Source organism: Macadamia integrifolia, chromosome 4, assembly GCF_013358625.1.
Source record: "Macadamia integrifolia cultivar HAES 741 chromosome 4, SCU_Mint_v3, whole genome shotgun sequence".
NCBI lineage: Eukaryota > Viridiplantae > Streptophyta > Magnoliopsida > Proteales > Proteaceae > Macadamia > Macadamia integrifolia.
Window position 1 is genome coordinate 17,778,546 of NC_056560.1, and position 18,752 is coordinate 17,797,297.

Genomic DNA, 18,752 nt, shown 5'->3' on the forward strand with positions numbered 1-18,752 from the left:
ATAGACAACACATAAATACAAATAAGCATAATCGATAAAGACTAACTAACATTGTTACAACTAAATTACAATGAGTTATCAAGTATACAACGCTAACCACAAGTCACCAACAACATCATAACTCCATACTAGCAAGTCCTATTATAGAGAAAAAATATATATATATATATATAAACAACATAGAGACAAGTAAAAAGCTGATTTAGATAGGCAAGCTAAGTCCTACTCATCATCATCTAACTCTACTACTCCATCCCTTCTAGGCCTCGATTTAACTTTGAGCCGATAATCGTACTAATCAAACCTCGCATTCACTAGTTGCACATCCCTCCAGAGTTGGGTAAAGTCCACTGAAATAGCATTGGTCGTTGTGTCCAAATCCTCGTTCAATCTTAGGAAGGAATTCTGTAATGTAGCCTGCCTTTCTAAGATATTTTCCTCTCTAGTAGTACTCTCATCTAGTCTTCTCAGAAGCTGATCTTGCCCATCTTTCAAGGCCCTCATACTAGTCATCATACTCTCAAAGTCAAATGCACCACTCGGGTGGTGGGGCTCTATGTTGTGGGCCTGCAGCCCTCGCAAAGTCAGGATCAGCATCTCTTGAATCAAGAGGCTCCTCCTCAAGGATATCCTCGTCCAGAAAGTCCTCCTCCTCGAATTGAGGAACATAATCCTCATCCTCCTCACTAATTTCTTCCTCCTCCATGGGGACATCCTCCCTGTGGGCATTCCCCCTGTCCCTGCCTCCTTGAGCTCCTGCCCTCTGAGGTACATCCATAAGAGCTTGGAGACCCATCCTTTGTAGGTTTCCCCTGTTAAATTTGTCTGCTAGAGTCTTTCCCTCCTCACCACTCAAGTCCACCCCAAAGAACTCAAAGATCCTGGTGAGGGTCCTACCATATGGGAAACCTCCGTCCTCAGGGTGTGTGGTATGATGCTCCATAGTCTTAAGCATAACGTAGGGCAAGCATAAGTGCTCAGCACCTCCCTCCAAGGCCTTATAGATGCAGAAGGCTATGTAGGTCGCTATGAAGCCTACTTGGTTCCGGTGACCTCCTCTAGAGAGTAAATTAAACTGAACCAAGCGAGCAAATACACGAACCTCTGGGTAAAATGTCGTCTCGGAATCCGGACGCACCTTGCTGCCACAAATGGTCTCGTAAATGTGGTCCTGCGTCTTCGAACTTAAGGATGGACCCACGGGCTTACTCCTTGGGGGATTGTAGAATTGATGCCCAACTGATGAAATATCTAAAATACTAGCAAGGGTGTCCACAGTCAAGCGAATGTTCACCTCCTTCACCATGCTGGTGATTGAGTACTCCCCATACTAGTAAGAGACCTCCAAATTACAGTAGAATCTTCGAACCAGTTGTTCATAGCATGGACGATCGATGTTAAGGATGGACTGCCAACCTAGTACAGTAAATCTCTCTTGAAGTTGAATCTTGTTGAAATCACTAATTACCACAGTCTTCTCCATCATCACAGACCTCTTTAGAAAGGTTTGCCAATTAGTTTCCACCCTTAAACTCAGGAAGAGTCCCTCATCATAGTCTAAAGGATCGATGGGAGTATGTCTTCTCGCTGGGGAACTAGTCCCTACATTTTTCCGTTTAGAAGTAGTGGCCCTACGTCGATTGGAAGAGGATGCGGGTTCCTTACCCTTGCGAGAAGAAATCCTAGTAAGAAAAGAGAAGGAATAATGATAAGTAAGGATGTTGCATAACAAATGAAGCAAATAGGTGGGTGAGCAAGCATATGTAAATGCACCTAAATGCATAATGTGGATTATTATAAAAAGAGGAGTAGTTAAACCATGGAAAAATGAATAGAAGGAAGCCCCCAAAGTATGATATCCACTAGCATATTGTAAAATAGAAAAGTAACGAAGGCGTATGAAGCATGGCAAGTGAGAAGTGATGGAAAGCCTCATGAGAATTTCCTTAAATGGGGTAATTGGTGTCAAATGATGGAAAACCCCAAACTTCAATGTGCAAGTTCAATCTAAGAAAATGAAAAATCCCATAATAGTGTAGAACTTGAAGCTTACATGTCTATAAATGAAATGCCTATCATTATACAATCAAGATTATGCAAAGAAATTTTCTATTATGACATTGAGGTGCAAGGAATGAAAGAGATTTAAGTTGTCCACAAGTATGGAATGATGTGAAAAGAATCATAGAAACCCAGAAATTTTTTTTCAAGAAACCCAACACAAAAGAGATGGGTTTTCATGGAAAAGAGATGGATTTTCATGAGAAAGAGATGGGATTTCAAGCATATACAAATTTTCATGATCTCTCCAACATTATAAGTGCAAATCAAGGATGAAGAATTTCATTTGAGTTGTTAGTTGGGGAGAAAAGGGTAGTGATAGAAGAAAACCCCAAATTGGAGAAATTAGGGCATGGTTTGGGATTTTCTCTCATAGATTGGATGGTAAAGCCCAAAACTATGAATGAGTTACAAAGGAAGCATCATATTCTCATGGAATGATTGTTCTATGGAAAGAAACATGAAAAAGATCAAGATTTGGGGAGTATAAATGGATTCAACCTCCAAAATACATGTTCCAAGAAGAGAAATGGAGAAAAGACTTACTTGAGAGTGAAAGGAGCTTGGATCTTCCAAAAATCCGGGGAATCGTTGAGTGAAATCGCTAGTGGACGTGCCAAGAACCTCCCAAAAATCGCCCCAAGTAAGCCAAGAGAAGGAATGGGAGAAAGAGGAGGAAACAGGGGCTTAAAAGCCTTGTGCGTTTTCTGCCTCGGGTTGGACCGACGGGCCTGACCCGAGCAACCCGCCGGTTGGGAGAAAAACACAAAAAAGGGGGAGATTTACTATATATATATATATATAATATTGATAGGTAATAATTAAAAAAAAGAGGGGGTCGAGTGGGACCATCGTCCTACTTGTCGAAGCACTATTACCATATTTTCAGGATTTAGCTGTGGCTAGTTGCAAGACATCATACACTATAATACCCCCGTGTGTTGGCATATGATTGTGTGCCGATGTAAATTCTAAGGTACTTAACCAATGTTTGTGTATGGTATGTTCCAGGTGCAAGGACATGTGATACGTACTAGATCCGGGAGCAATGCACGAGGTACCTCACGTGGTCCTCGTCCGGTCGGTCGACCACCAAATCTTAGAAGGTCCCGCTCTGTGGGGCAAACCCCACTCCCACAACCTCAAGAAACCTTTGGTCAGGGTATGGCACAAGGGGACCCACCTGTGACTACACTTCCGGATCCTCCACCGGTCATCACTCCGGGTGATGTTGCAACCATAATCCAGCAGTCACAACAAGCCTTCCAGCAACAAATGCTCCAGCAGCAGCAGGCATTTATGGCTGCTATGCAGCAACAGTTAGACCTTCCTCAAACTGGTCAACATCCTTGGATAATTACTCCATAAGACCCACCTGTAGGGTTTGGTATGGGGCCACAAGATGGAGGTACACCTCCAATTCAGCCACTCAACACTCCTCCGTATATGGTGCCCCCTCCGTACCCTTACTATATGGCATATGCACCCAATCACCCACCGACGAATAATACGTCAAGGGTAGTGGAATCTTTCAAGAGGAATATGCCACTTGTATTCTCTAAGGTGGGAAGTGATCCTCTAGAGCCGGACCAGTGGATCCAAGAGCTGGAAAAGATATTTGAGGTAATTGAGTGCACTGAGGCACAGAAGCTTATTTATGCGGGGCTGCAACTCAAGAATGAAGCCAACTCTTAGTGGCAAGCCTCTAAGCCTATATTGTTGGCCGCACATCCGAAACCCACATGGGAGCAGTTCAAGGAGTAGTTTTTGGCCAACCATTACCCTTGTAGCTTCAGAGACCGTAAAGAGATGGAATTCATGGCCTTAACTTAAGGGAATAAGACTATCCTTGAGTGTCAGCAGCAGTTTGAAAGCTTGTTCCATTTTACCCCTAGACACATGAGGTCAGCTGAAGAAAAGGCTGTAAGATTTTTGAAGGGATTAAAGGCATCTATTGGGTCAGTGCTCGAGGTCTTAGATTTGACAGATTATGGCCAGATTGTGCAAAAGGCTAAAACCATGGAAGATAAGCAGAAAGGAGAACAATCCCTCACACCTGGATTGTGGAAGAGGACTAATCCATTTCCGGACATGGGCAACTCATCCAAGGTATACCGTGGGTCGTATAGTTCTGGGCCTACATACAGACAGCCCTATAGGCCATCTGGCTACTTTCCTCGACCAGCTGGTGGTCCGGGCTTTACGTCTTTTCGCCCAAACACTAGTACGATGCCTACAGTCACAAGGCCACCCCGTCCCCCATCCGCATCAAGTCAAGTGCAGAGGGGCCTTGCCCTAGTTTCGGCGTCACAGGTCTATTGCTACAATTGCCACAGTTTTAGGCATTTTGCTAAAGACAGTCGAGTTAGACTAACCTTACCCTCCAGTAAGCCCTATGTGTATAGACCTCCTTTAACTCGGGGGAAACAACCGCAAGGAAGAATGTATGCCTTATCAGCTGAGGAAGCTGAGGCCAGCACGAAAGTGGTAGCAAGTACATTCTAATTTAATATTTCCCTTATGCTAAATGTTGATAACCTGCTGTACTTATATGCATTGTTGCACTAGGTGTTCTACCTATATCGGGTATACCGGCCTATGTCTTGTTTGATTCAGGAGCTACACACTCATTCATATCTAAGAGTTTTGCTGAGAAACTTGGTATGTCACCCAGGACACTAGATCATGAGATGATTGTTAGTATGCCTACCAATAAAGTTACACAGTTGAAGGAGGTGTATGGGTCGTGCCCAGTGGAAATCAGTGGAAAGAAATTGGATGCACAACTCATTAAATTCAACATGCAGAATTTTGACGTTGTACTGGGCATTGATTGGTTGTCGACCCATCGAGCTAATGTGATGTGTGCCAAAAAATTAATTAGGGTAACAGATGATGAAGGAAAAGAATTGGTATACCAAGCAGATAAAATGAAACGGGCTAGAAAGGTCCTCGTCTCCGCTCTTCAAGCGGTAAAGTTGTTGGAAAGTGGATGTCAGGGTTACTTAGCATCGGTACTTGATGTTGATGCAAAGGTTACACCTTTAGAAGAGGTAAAGGTGGTTAAAGAATTTCCCGACGTCTTTCCAGATGATCTGATGCATCTACCGCCTGATAGAGAGTTAGAATTTACCATAGACTTGATTCCTGGAGCAGCTCCAGTGTCTAAAGCTCCATACAGGATGGCACCAGCCGAATTGAAGGAGTTACAGATGCAGTTGTAAGAATTAATGGAGAAGGGGTTTATTCGCCCAAGTGTTTCACCTTGGGGTGCCCCAGTATTGTTTGTTAAGAAGAAGGATGGTAGCTTGCGTATGTGCATCAATTACCGGGAATTGAATAAGCTAACCATTAAGAACCGGTATCCATTGCCATGCATTGATGATTTGTTTGACCAACTACAAGGTGCAAAGGTATTTTCAAAGATAGACCTTAGATCAGGTTATTATCAGCTCAAGATAAAGAACGGTGACGTACCCAAGACAGCGTTCAGGACTCGGTATGGTCACTATGAGTTCCTAGTGTTATCTTTTGGGTTAACCAATGCACCGGCAGCATTCATGGATTTAATGAATCGAGTATTTCACGATGTTCTCGATAAATGGGTAATTATTTTTATTGATGACATCTTGATCTACTCTAAGACAGAAGAGGAGCACACTCAACACTTGAGGATGGTATTACAGAGGCTGCGAGAACAATAATTGTTTGCCAAATACAGTAAATGTGAATTTTGGCTTGAGCAAGTTGGATTCCTGGGACACGTAGTGTCTAAGGCAGAAATCGAGGTGGATCCTGATAAGGTGAAGACAGTAGTAGAGTGGGGAAGCCCTAAGAACGTTACTGAAATTAGAAGCTTCTTGGGTTTGGCTGGATACTACCGGCGCTTCATTGAGAATTTTGCCCGGATCTCAGCACCAATGACTAAGTTAACCAAAAAGGGTGTGAAATTTGAATGGGTAGAGGAATGTGAGAAGAGTTTTCAGGAATTGAAGAAAAGGTCGGTGTCGGCCCCTGTGTTGACCATCCCTGAAGGCACAGGTGGAATGACAGTCTACACTGACGCTTCTAAGGTTAGGTTGGGTTGTGGTCTCATGCAACGCGGTAAGGTGATAGCGTATGCATCCTGACAACTAAAGGAATGTGAGAAGAACTACCCCACTCATGACTTGAAAATAGCCACAGTCATTTTTGCCCTAAAGATTTGACGACATTATCTGTATGGGGAGAAGTGCGAGATATACAGTGATCACAAGAGCCTTAAGTACTTTTTCACCCAAAGAGATTTGAACATGAGACAGAGGAGATGGCTTGAGCTCATGAAGGACTATGACTGTGACATTCAGTATCATCCTGGCAAGGCTAATGTATTGGCAGATGTGTTGAGTCGGAAGGCACAGACTGTGTCACTCTCATACTTAGCAATCAGCCCACCACTCGTACAAGAGGCGACGCTAATGGATGAAACCCTCTTATATGAAGGAGCAACCTTAGAGCTTGAACATCAACTAAAAAACCTTAAATGGTTGACTGTATCCCTGGCAGCTCTATAGGTGCATCCATCTATTAGGCAAGAGGTGATAATGAAACAACCTTTGGATCTTGAATTGCAGCAGATCAGAGTTAAGATTCAAGAGCAAACAATGAATGACCCTGATTTCGTTTTAGCCAGCGATGGGGCATTATTGTTTCGAGGTAGGTTGTATGTGCCCGATGATTTGGAGATACAAGACAAGATAGTGCGGGAAGCACATAGCTCCGAGTACTCACTCCACCCAGGAAGTACAAAGATGTATAAAGACTTTAAACAAAATTACTGGTGGCCAAGCATGAGAATCACAATAGCCCTATATGTGGTGATTTGTCTTACATGCCAAAAAGTAAAAACTGAAAGGCATCGACCTTATGGTACTCTTTAGCCACTCCCAGTACCAGACTAGAAGTGGGATAGGATTACAATAGACTTTGTCACCGGACTACCATGCACACCTAAGGGGATGGATGCGATATGGGTGATAGTTGATCGGCTTACTAAGATTGCTCATTTCATTCCCATCAAGACCAAGTTCTCTATGGCCAAGTTAGCACAACTTTATATGGATAACATAATGCGCTTGCATGGAGTGCCAGTGAGCATTCTGTCAGATAGGGACCCAAGGTTCACTTCCAGATTTTGGAAAAGCTTCCAGCATGCTTTGGGATCACAATTGAATTTGAGTACTGCTTTCCACCCACAGACTGATGGTCAGTTGGAGCGAACCATACATATATTAGAAGACATGCTCAGGGCATGTGCAATGGAAATGTGTGGTAGTTGGGAAGAATATATACCCCTTATGGAGTTGCCTATAACAACAGCTACCAAGCTACAATTGGGATGGCTCCATATGAGGCATTATATGGTAGGAAGTGTAGAACTCCTCTGTATTGGAATAAGGTAGGCGAATGCCGAATTTTAAGACCTGAAATGATACAGATGACTTGTGACAAGGTCGACGTTATTCGAGAAAGGATTAAGGCAGCTCAGTCACGTCAAAAGAGCTATGCAGACAAACGCAGGAAAGACATTGAGTTTCAGGTAGGAGAAAAGGTGTTAATCAAGATTTCTCCTACTAAAGGGTTCCAAAGATTCCATCAAAATGGTAAGTTGAGCCCGAGATACATTGGCCCATTTGAGATTTTAACTCGGGTTGGCTCAATAGCCTACATGCTTGCTCTGCCACCTTCTCTCAGAAATGTTTATAACGTATTCCATGTATCCATGCTGAAGCAATACGTTCATGATCCATCGCATGTATTACCCGTGGAACCAGAATATCTAGAAGCTTATATGACCTATACAGAGCAGCCAGCTGAAATCTTGGATCGAAAAGTGAAAACCCTTCGCAACCGCTCTATTTCCTTGTAAAGGTGTGATGGGCTAATCATTCACTTGAAGAAGCATCTTGGGAAAAAGAGGATGAAATCCAAGCCAAGTACCCTCATCTTTTCGAACAACCAGGTACGCCAATTTCGATGATGAAATTTTCAAAAAGGGGGGGTAAATGTGATACCCTACTTTCTAAACCTGGTCTAATTACACGGTTGACCCGATTTAACCATGCAGGACCAGAACCAGAGAGGGTTAAGGCGGGTTCCTTATGGACCATGATGGTAAGGGTGACTTTGAATACAGGTTGGCCAGACAAGTCCGAGTCAGTGCCAGAGGAGACAGGTGTACCCAAGCCGTGCACATGCACGTATCATAAGGCCATGTACGAGTAATGCTGGTATGTAGCCATATCCTAAATTGCATATGTATAATATACCTTGTTCCGAGAGTGAGATACATACCGAGAGTCAAATTCCATCAAAATCCCACTTGTTGGCCAAATTTCGGCCCTCAGGTGGGTGGTCACAGGTGGGCGTATCCGCCCACCTGAGTGGCCCACCCATGTGGTTACTAGATGTTTTAAAAAAGTATAAATAGCATTTATTGTGTTTTTCATTTTCTCATTATTACACTAAAGATTGGTGAGAAGAGTAAAGAGGAGAGAGAAAAGGAAGAAGAAAAGAGAACGAAGAAGAAGAAAGGGGAAGGAAGAGGAAGAAGAAATGGATTTAAGCGGCGCCAAGGTTTGATCTTCCCATTTCGACACCGAAAAGTGATCCCCAACACGAGATCTACGATTGGAGGTGAGCAAAAGCTATGTTTCTTAAACTTTCACCAAACCTAAGTAAAACCCTTGATTTGGGTAGAGTTCCTTGAGGTCTTGTAAATCCCCCTTGAGATGATGAATCTAAGGTTTAGTAGATGGTATATGTGTTGATTTTGAAGGATTTGAAGAAGTGTTTACAAGATTGGAGAAGCATTAGTGATTTCTTGAGCTAAGAAGTGATTTTGGGGTTTTGAAAGAGTTCTTGAGCAAAGAAGGTAAGATGACTTTTCAATCCTTAAATCTAACTTAGATCTAAGTTAGAATCATCTTATAAGACTTTGGATGTGTGAAAAATGTGATTGGAAAATCTCCATTTGATTTCCCTTAGGTTGAGGAAAGTTTCAAGGAAGAGGGCAATTTTTCGCCCTCTCAGGTGGGCTGGGACCGGTGGGCCGCACAGCCCGTCTGAGAAGGCAGGCCCTCGGCTAGGACTAGTGGGATGGGATTGGCGAGCCGAATGGCCCGCCTGAGAAGACCGGCTGGTCGAACACCCCGCCTGAGAAGACCGGTGGGCCGGCCTGCCCACCTGAGAAGATAGGTGGGCCGTGACAGGTGAGCTGTCCAACCCACCCGAGAGACCCCCAACATGATTTTTGTGTCCGAATAGACCCAAAACGGACATGCAACCTTCTTTTATGATTCTAATTATGATTTAACTATCGAATCTTGTTAGTTTTGACCCCAAATTGGTGAAATGCTAACCCCCTTCACTTATGATAGGTTCACAAAAATTTACGTTTCTCGTGCCAGATCTCATCCGTACCGGGTGTGAGTCTTTGTACACAATAGGTAAGTGGGGAGAAGATGTTTGACTTTATTTTGAGGTTTGTTTGGCATCATTCAATTGTATCTAGACTAGCCATGTTATCATACAAATTATGTGTAGCTTAGTCATCCTCATATGATTATGACATGTGTGTTGTGTTTTATATTCTCAATGCTAAATGATTGTTGTGCTTATGTGATGAATGATGGGATCACTGTGCATGATGCACTGTTAGACTAGATGCCGTAGTCGACTTGAAAATGAGTGCATTGGTGGCCCGTGGAATGGGACGCGGTGGCACTATGTAATCTTACTATGTCATATAGGAGCATGCAGTTTAGGGTTATCATCTTCCTGTGCTACGACCTTTCCCAACAGGGGTTGAGGTGTTGGGTTATCACCTTGGGGGGAAGCAATGGTCGCGGTTGTTGGGTCACTGTGGCGGTTAGATATACTCTCGACTGGTCATTAGGACAGTTGATAACCTTAGTGGTATATTCAAGAGGGCCAATCGTACTGCTTTTAAATTGCTGGGGGTCAGCACCTTTACTTTCTGTCATTTATTTTTATGTTGAGAGCCGATAGTCGGCATGCTTTACTTTTCTGAGTACTCACGGTGGGCCTTCTCCGACAACCCTATGGGCGTATCGCGGGATGGAGTTCGCGGCTCGTACCCGGGGCATAAGCGCACTGTGGTTGTAGTAGCACCAAACCAAATACTTAGTAATGTTGCTTAGGTGGATGAGATTTAAAATGAATTGCATAGCATATAGTGCATATGGATGTGATTATTGTGTGGTCCTTCTTTTTACTTACTGAGCTAGTGAGTTCATCCCATGTGCACACCTCTTTTAGAGGATTTTACAGGTCACCAACCTGAAGATCAAGGGTCGGGCCCCACAGTTGAGTTTTTCGATGAGGATTGGTGGGTCCCCGAGGAGTATGAGCACGGTACAGATTGCATGTGCGAGGGTTGTGCTACGGGACCGCAGTATTGACGCCGTACAGAGTTTCACTTTTTGATTCTTTTGATGACCTCCTTTTTGTGTACTTGATACGTGAATTGTTATTCTTTTGTGTAAATATCATGCCTGCGGGCCCACATGTATTTATCTATATACTATAATTTGGGTATCAAGTATATTGGGGGTATTTACAGGTAAATTAAGTCTTCTGCTGAACATTTGAATGTTTATTTTAGATGCATGTATGCTGTGGTTGGGTACTGTATTAGATGATCCTGGCAGGTTTGGGTTAACCGAAGTTAACCCGATCACCGGTCCGATTCTGTGTGAACGGGGTGTGACACCAGGGATAGTCAATATTGTTATCTTGGGCATAAATATCAAAGTATGTGAAAAAGAAAACCTTTGTTTTAAGGTTTTTCATAAAGTTATACTAATCTGTCCTAATTTGGCCTTGTTGTTCAAGATTAAAAGTTTTAAAGAACCATTCACGTTTTTGTTTATTTTTAGGTGATTCAAAATCGGTTCTGAGAAATGGTTTGTCAATTTGATATTCATTAGTTTGAATCATATAGACACTTGGGTCTCGTTGGGGTGGAGCTACCTCGGATGGTGTCGAAGATTGGGGTTGATTTTGGTCAGTTTGTTGCTGTTCAGATTGGGTGGATGAAATGTCATAGGTACCGTGAACAACATTTTGGCCTGAGTGTATTTCAGAAAGGTTTGAAATTGGGGGTGGAGTCCTAAGAGGAGGAATCCAATGGAAAGAATCAGAAGAGGTCGAAGCATCTGAGCATGACCTGTGGGAATTTTGGTAGATGGGAGGAGGTGGTTGTCTATTGAACCTAAGAGTGACTAATCCATTTGAGTTTTGGGAAATGGACTGGATATTGGTGTTTGAAACTTGAGGTGGAATAGCAGTCGTTTGCAGCTGCCATTCAGCAGGGAAAGAGATGTCTTTCCACTGAACCAATTTTGGGTAAACTATTTGACCCTGAAGGCAATCAGTCTCAAGGTAGAGGGTTTGTCCTTTAGAGGAGCATTTGAAAGCTCGGGGTTTGACAGTTTTCATGGCTTTATACTTGATACGTGGATGATGGAAATGAGAACAGACCTATGCATCATCTTATACCCGTGGGTTTTGAGGTTGATTTTTAAAGAGTGAAGAATATTTGGGTCCTCTAAGGCTATAGACATGTTTGGGTAAATATTGAAATGAACAGGTCCATAGCAGAGGCTTGTTTCAATGGCTCCCAGAAGGGAATCATTGAACTCAAGAAATCTTTGGTCACGAAGGACTAACAGAAGGGATGTGTTAAGACTTTCACGATGGAGAGGTTTGATGGCAACTTGGGCGAGGCCAACATGGACATAGTTGAATTTGTGTTTGAGGTAAAGTCTTGTAAAGACCTCAGGTCAAAGAGGGTAATCTCTTTTATTTCTGGGGTGAAGTGTATAGTTTGTTCAATGGTTTTGATGGTTTCGAAGGAAAGCCAGTCCTTTTCATAAACTTCTTTTTGTGAAATTTTTGGCATGTCCCATTTTTGGAGCCTTTTGTCAATATCTGTTATTTGTTCATCATAATGGAGCACATTAGAACTTGTGCTTGCCTCACTTGCCGATCTCATCGACATGGAGCGGGATAGACGACCTATGTTTTGAGAAATCTTAAGCTTGGGATAACCTTCTAGAATTAGTCATCTGAAGGGGTATTTCCAACTTAATTTAGGCACAAACGTGGTCTTACACTCTTCTGCCACTCCTCCCAAAAGTCCAAAGGCTTATACTCCGTCAGAAGCTAAAAGTAAAATGATTACACAAAAGAAAAGAGATCTACAAAACAAAATAAACCGAATTCACCACCACCGTGGCTCTGATACCAGGTAACAGGATCGATCTACACCAAAATCCAGGGAAATAGGGTTCTCCTAGTTCTGTATGGTGAGAAGAACAAGACCAGTGCAATACCGTACTCTGATCTAGCAAGGAGACGATCACTAGGATAGGTGCGATACATTACCTAGAACTAATTCGTGCAGAATTAAAATAAGCAGATCAAAGAAGCAAGACCATGAACTCAAAATAAGAACATAATAATAAAAGCTGCTTAACCGGATTTATATTTCAGAATCAAGAGGCACGACTGTAGGCTTTGATCTGAAGATAGAACTGAAAACAAGCAGATGCAGATGTAAAATAATAATAATAATTTGAAAAATAAAATAAACTTTGCTTATAATTTGGAGATCTCAGAGTACAAGGTTTGGGTAGGCTTAGGTTGGAGGATTTGAGAAGAAGAAGGGTGTTGGAATCTTTGATGGAGCTTTTGAAGGTTGATGAAGCTAACCTTTGAGGGCGACCGGACTTGGAGGGGACGATCGGACCTTGGAGTTGTTGGTGAAGACTGACGGAGCTTCGACTTTGAAGAACTGGAGAGGGGCGAACCTTGCGAGCTTCTCTCTCTCTAATTCTAATTTTGGGGGAAATCTCACAAGTGAGTTGAGAAGAGGGAATGTGTTCCTTTTATAGACAGATGACACATTTACATTTCATTTGAGTTTGCGGCGCATTTGAATTTCATTTGTCACTATTCTAAATTACATTTGTAACAATACCGAATTACATTTGGAACAATACCGAATTATATTTCATTTGGTATTGTGCACTTGAATTTGGAGCACTGTTTGAGAGCACTGTTGGCGCCGAAAGTTGAGATTGATTTCGTCTTTCGATTTGAAATCTTCTATCTTGGCTGTTGAAATAGAATCTTTGGTTTTGATCTTTGATTTGGAATCTTCAATGATCTTACCAATGGCATTCCATGTGTCTAGGACACTGTTTTTCTGCATTGGTTTAATCAAGGAGTTTGTACCATATTTGTCTGAGTCTGGTATTGGCCTGACTACCCTTTAACCTGGGACAGTAGCAGTACCACCTTTCCTCTATGAGGTTGTCGTGATTATCTGACTAGATGAGTTATCAACATCACCAGTCGACTAGTTTAGAACCGTCCTAACAGATGTTAGGGACCAAATCATCGTTTGGTCAAAGGCTTTGATTTTGAGGTGGCCCGACGGGATTTGTGCGAGGTCACAGTCTTGAATTTGTTATTATTATTATTATTATTATTAATTATAGAGAATTATGGAGTTTTACTTCGATTTTCTCCTCCACTTTTAGGGAGAGAGAATTATATAATTATTATTTGTTTCATCTTCCATTTTGAGGGTTTTTTTGGTCATTTGGAGATTTTTTCCAGTGTTTTTTGGTCATTCGGAATTTTTTTTGGGTAGATGTCAATGGTTTTTTGGTCTTTTTGAAAAAGTATACCACAGAAGGTGAGTACGTACCTTTATATAGTAGTATGATATGATGATATATATGATGGGGACCAAACTTGTATCTTGTATCGTCCAGCTACCTATGTACCCTTAGTAGGGATCGGGTCTAACATAATTCTAAATGGGGTAATGGCATGTAGAGGGGATGGGGTCGTGGTAGACAATATATATGGCATTTTCTTATTGGTTTGTAACCTCTATCTTTTGACCCCTCGTGTATACAACTTATTTTTTTTTTATCGTATTTAATAACTAGACATTTTACATGTAATTTTTATGGAAAAAAGAGCCATGTTTACTTGCGTGGCTCTATGCTCGGACACATGGGGCGGGTTGTGAAAAGATGCCCCTGTCCCTAACAGCCAGCCCCATGTGTCTGGACGTAGAGCCACGCAAGCAGGTATGGTTTTTTTACCTAATTTTTATTTTACAATTTATAGAAAGTGGTTTTGGATGCAAAGTAAATTGAAATTTTAGCAAAAACATCCTCTGCAGTGAGTGCAGTGATGTAGTGAGTATCAGATGGCCGAAAGGACCTTGGGACGCATATTCGGATGCTCTCAGCCATCCGATGCTCAATGCATCACTGTAGATAATAATCACTCGAAATTTTATGGGGGTAATAATGATTACAATAATTTTTTTTTTTTTTTTTTTTTTTTTTTTTTTTTTTTTTTTTTAAGTTTAAAATTTCACCTCCCTTTCTTTCAATTCTTTGCAACCAATTAGAGCCAAGGGAATTTAGTCTCATTTAGTTTATTGGTTGATTAATCAGTCCAAAATGAGTTTAACCAAACTGATTAAACCAACTTTTGCCCGATTGGTATATGATAATGATTACAGGCTGGTAGCTGACCGAATCGATCATGGTCTCAACTCCAAGGACCAATTAACTAATTGGAAATCGATTAGACCTGATCAAATCCAATTGAACCCAACTGTTGACACCCTTAACCACCACTACTGATGTTTGCAATTCAATTTTATGTTATTTTTTCTTTTCATTTTTTGTCCATATTATTTTATAAAGGGAAACCATAGCTTGATCTTAATCATTTGGGATTTTCATTTTCTTGTAAATTGTATTTTACTTGTCCTAACCCCAGGGAATTGAAGAAGTTTATCTATTTATTTATTTATTTATTGGTTGAAGAAATGTACTTGTTGAATTGCTGGCAAATAGTAGGTGGAGACTGGATTGGACCATTGTGGTCCTCACCCACCAACGATTGACGGGACAGGCGTTTTAGAGTTTGTGTGACATGTGTCTTTGCCTCACCAATGCATCGTCTGGTTGCCAAATTACATCACAAATGGACCCACAAAACATGCAATTAGAGGCCACCTCGAAAAAGCGACACGGCCCACCCGTGCCCGGCCCCCGGGTGCTGCGTGGATATAAAGTTCCTTGATGTGAACTGACCCTCGGATCGAAAAAGCAAAGGCCCAATCAATCATCAATGAGTGGACCCGGGTAAACCAGGAAATTCAAGTCCATCAAGGTTGGATTTATATATACATATATATATATATATATATATATATTTTTTTTTTTTTTTCTAAACGGGTTGGATTTATACCATTTGGGGAAAATAAGGCTCCCTGATCCTTGCGGCCCTGCAACAGTTTTAGGACCAGTGAGACACGCAGACATCAAAGGAAAGTGAATTTTATAAGGTTGGGGTGTTATTTCACTTAGATCAGATTAGGTTCACACAAGAGATCGTTCTCATATGACTTTGGCCTGTGAATTTAAAATCTAATTAAATGAAGAGATAGAAAATGGATTTTAAATCCACATACTAGGAATGTGTGTGATTGTTCTCATATGTGAATCTAATTTGGTCTCATTATTTCACCACCCTTAGCTTGTGTTTGAAAGTCATTCAGTTTCAAAAATGATGTTTTGAATCAAAAATTGAATTTTTAGTTTCTATGTCAAAATGTCATTTAAAGAAAAAATGATATTTAATAAACCTATTCTAAGAATGATTACTATAATTGTTCATTTTTTTTTTTTTTGTATTTGAAATGAAATCGAAATAACGGACAAGATTTCGTGGTTCTATCCTTTCGTGATTTTAGTATTTTTTTTTTTCCCCTTTTCATTAGAAAAAAAAAACAAACAAAAAACAAAATTAAATTATCAATCTTGTACTCTTTATTTCATTATATATGTTAGTAGGATATGTATCACCCAAAAGAAAGAGGCTCGCCAACTCCCATCCTATTCTTACCAGAAAAAAAAAAAATTAATAAAATAAAAAATTATCCCAACCAACGCGCTCTTGTTGGCCGGAGTTGGTCTCCTATCAATCGTGTCTCCAAATCTGATTCTTTGTTTTTACTTCTACTCCGAGTCTGCAATAAAGACCCCTCTTCCCCCTCTTCCCCGCTTCACATTTAACCAACCTTTAAGCGTCCTCATCTGCTAACAAGCGAAAGAGAGAAACAGAGAAACAGAGAACCAGAGAAACAGAGCAGCAATGGCAACCAACAGAGAAGAGCAACAAACCCAAACAGGAAGGCATCAGGAGGTCGGTCACAAGAGTCTTCTCCAAAGCGATGCCCTCTACCAGGTCTAATCTCAAATTCATATCTCATTGATCCTTTTCTTCCTTCATTTCTCTGTTCCGTTCTCTGATATCATCTCTCTTTCTCTCTCTCTCTCTCTCTCTCTGTTTCTCCTGTGTTGCAGTACATACTTGAAACGAGTGTGTACCCAAGGGAGCCGGAGGCAATGAAAGAGCTCCGTGAGGTGACAGCTAAGCATCCATGGTGAGTTCCAGTCCAATTTTAATGGAGAATGGAAATTCAGATCTGTTCTGTTGGTCTTAACATGGATTTTACTTAATGAAACGTACAGGAACATCATGACTACATCTGCAGATGAAGGTCAGTTCTTGAACTTACTCCTCAAACTCATCAACGCCAAGAACACCATGGAGATAGGTGTTTATACTGGTTACTCTCTCCTTGCCACAGCTCTTGCTCTCCCCGACGATGGAAAGGTAGTTTACAATTATTGAAAACAAAAAAATATAATTGAACAAAGGGTAGACTATGAAAATGAGAATTTTTTTCCTTTTTTGTTGATTATTATCTCAGATTTTGGCCATGGATGTCAACCGGGAGAACTTCGAACTGGGTTTGCCGAGTATTCAAAAAGCTGGTGTAGCCCACAAGATTGATTTCAGAGAAGGCCCTGCTATGCCTGTTCTTGACCAATTACTTGAGGAGGTAAGTGAAGTTTCCGATCCATCCCTCTCTTCAGTCTCGACTCTCGATGGAGATGATTAATATGGGAAGAAAAATGAAAATTTACAGGGGAAGCATGGGACATTCGATTTCATATTCGTGGATGCAGACAAGGATAACTATTTGAACTACCATAAGAGGCTGATAGAGCTGGTTAAGGTGGGAGGTGTGATCGGCTACGATAATACCCTTTGGAACGGATCAGTGGTGGCGCCGCCAGATGCACCACTGCGTAAGTACGTGAGGTATTACAGGGACTTCGTAATGGAGCTCAACAAAGCCCTTGCGGTTGACCCTAGGATAGAGATCTGCCAACTCCCTGTTGGCGATGGAATCACCCTCTGTCGTCGGATCAGCTGATCACCCGAATCACCAAAGGGGGAATTATTTCCTTTTTCTGAAACTGAAAATGTCATGCCTTTTTCTTTAGTTGTATTTTCATGGTTGTTGGGTAAGGTAAGACGGCTGTATGGATGTTTGCTTGTGTCTTTAGTTTTGCATGGTTGTTTTTCTCTTTATTTCCCCTCAACAATGTATAAGGTCTAATACTCTAATGTAATGTTTGAGGTTTATGATTATGGGTTACAAATTTTATTTTATTTTATTTTTTAAATATAAAAATTGGAAAAAGTTCTTTGAATTTGGACCGGGGATGTTAGCACCTTTTGTGTTTATCTCTCTCATTCTCATATGAAATCACCTCATTGTCATCTTAGTATGATTGATACCATTTTGTCGTTTATAGGTGTCTCTCTATGCCGTTTACTCAAAGAACCCTCATTTTAACGTAAAAATCAACAATGTGAGTAAATTTGAGAGATATAAATTTTCCATCAGCAAATATACCATAAGTTTTCTCGTAATAATTTATGATTATTATTATTTTCTCAGAGTGATATAAGTTTTCCACACAATTAGACTTTTAACCAAAGAGGAAAAGAACATGTCCATAAAGTTGAATACAAAGGGAGATTTTCAAGCGTCGGATGAGCCAACAAAGGCTTCTGAAGCTTTGGGGTGAAATGCCCCATCATAATAAATTCAATTTTTTCATTGGACGAAATGTTTTTCTATATCGATGGTCTAACTACCGTAAGGGTGTCAATTTGATACCAATATCAAAATAATACCAAATTATAGTATTGAAGAAGATTTGGTACGATTTTGATTTGACAAAATGCTTTGTTTCTTGGTACAGTTTGGTATTGATATTTAAGACTAAACCGATTGATACATAATGAATCAATATTGAATATCGAAATTGTATCGAATATTGAAACGAAATACCTAAAACAATACTGAATACCATAGCAAAACACCGAAATGGTGACTATTTATACATAAAAGATTAAAAAAAATGGCAAATATATTGTACCAAAATCATATTCATACTAAATAAAAAATGTACCGAAATCATATCATACCAATGAAACCGTACCAAATACTGTATCGGTTGACAGCCTTACTAAAACGGTATCTCAAGGTTGACGATTTTTTTTTCCACTAGCGCATCATATGTTTAAAATATTAGCATCGGATGGCCAATTCCGTATCACTGGAACAGTTCTTATCAAGGGCAATATGTTTGTAAAATATTTTTTTAATTAAAATTGAAGGAGAAACCATTCAATTATTGACATCGGTATTAATATTGGCCAATAGT

The 18,752-nt window shown here is 40.8% G+C and overlaps 1 protein-coding gene across 1 annotated transcript; it reads left to right on the forward strand.

Annotated features, from left to right (window-relative positions):
- The first annotated feature begins 16,129 nt into the window (after positions 1-16,129).
- On the forward strand, positions 16,130-17,729 carry LOC122075864 (caffeoyl-CoA O-methyltransferase). The gene is made up of 5 exons (XM_042641043.1): positions 16,130-16,410; positions 16,530-16,609; positions 16,698-16,842; positions 16,940-17,071; positions 17,159-17,729. Exons 1-5 carry the CDS (start codon positions 16,318-16,320, stop codon positions 17,447-17,449), a joined length of 741 nt encoding a protein of 246 aa, XP_042496977.1. The 5' UTR covers positions 16,130-16,317; the 3' UTR covers positions 17,450-17,729.
- The last annotated feature ends 1,023 nt before the right edge of the window (positions 17,730-18,752 follow it).

Bases quoted from the DNA above. Each gene is read 5' to 3' on its own strand.
- LOC122075864 (XM_042641043.1), top strand. From the start codon at position 16,318: ATGGCAACCAACAGAGAAGAGCAACAAACCCAAACAGGAAGGCATCAG. The intron at 16,843-16,939 runs GTAGTTTACAAT...TTATTATCTCAG, and splicing joins CTCTCCCCGACGATGGAAAG to ATTTTGGCCATGGATGTCAA. The intron at 17,072-17,158 runs GTAAGTGAAGTT...GAAAATTTACAG, and splicing joins TTGACCAATTACTTGAGGAG to GGGAAGCATGGGACATTCGA.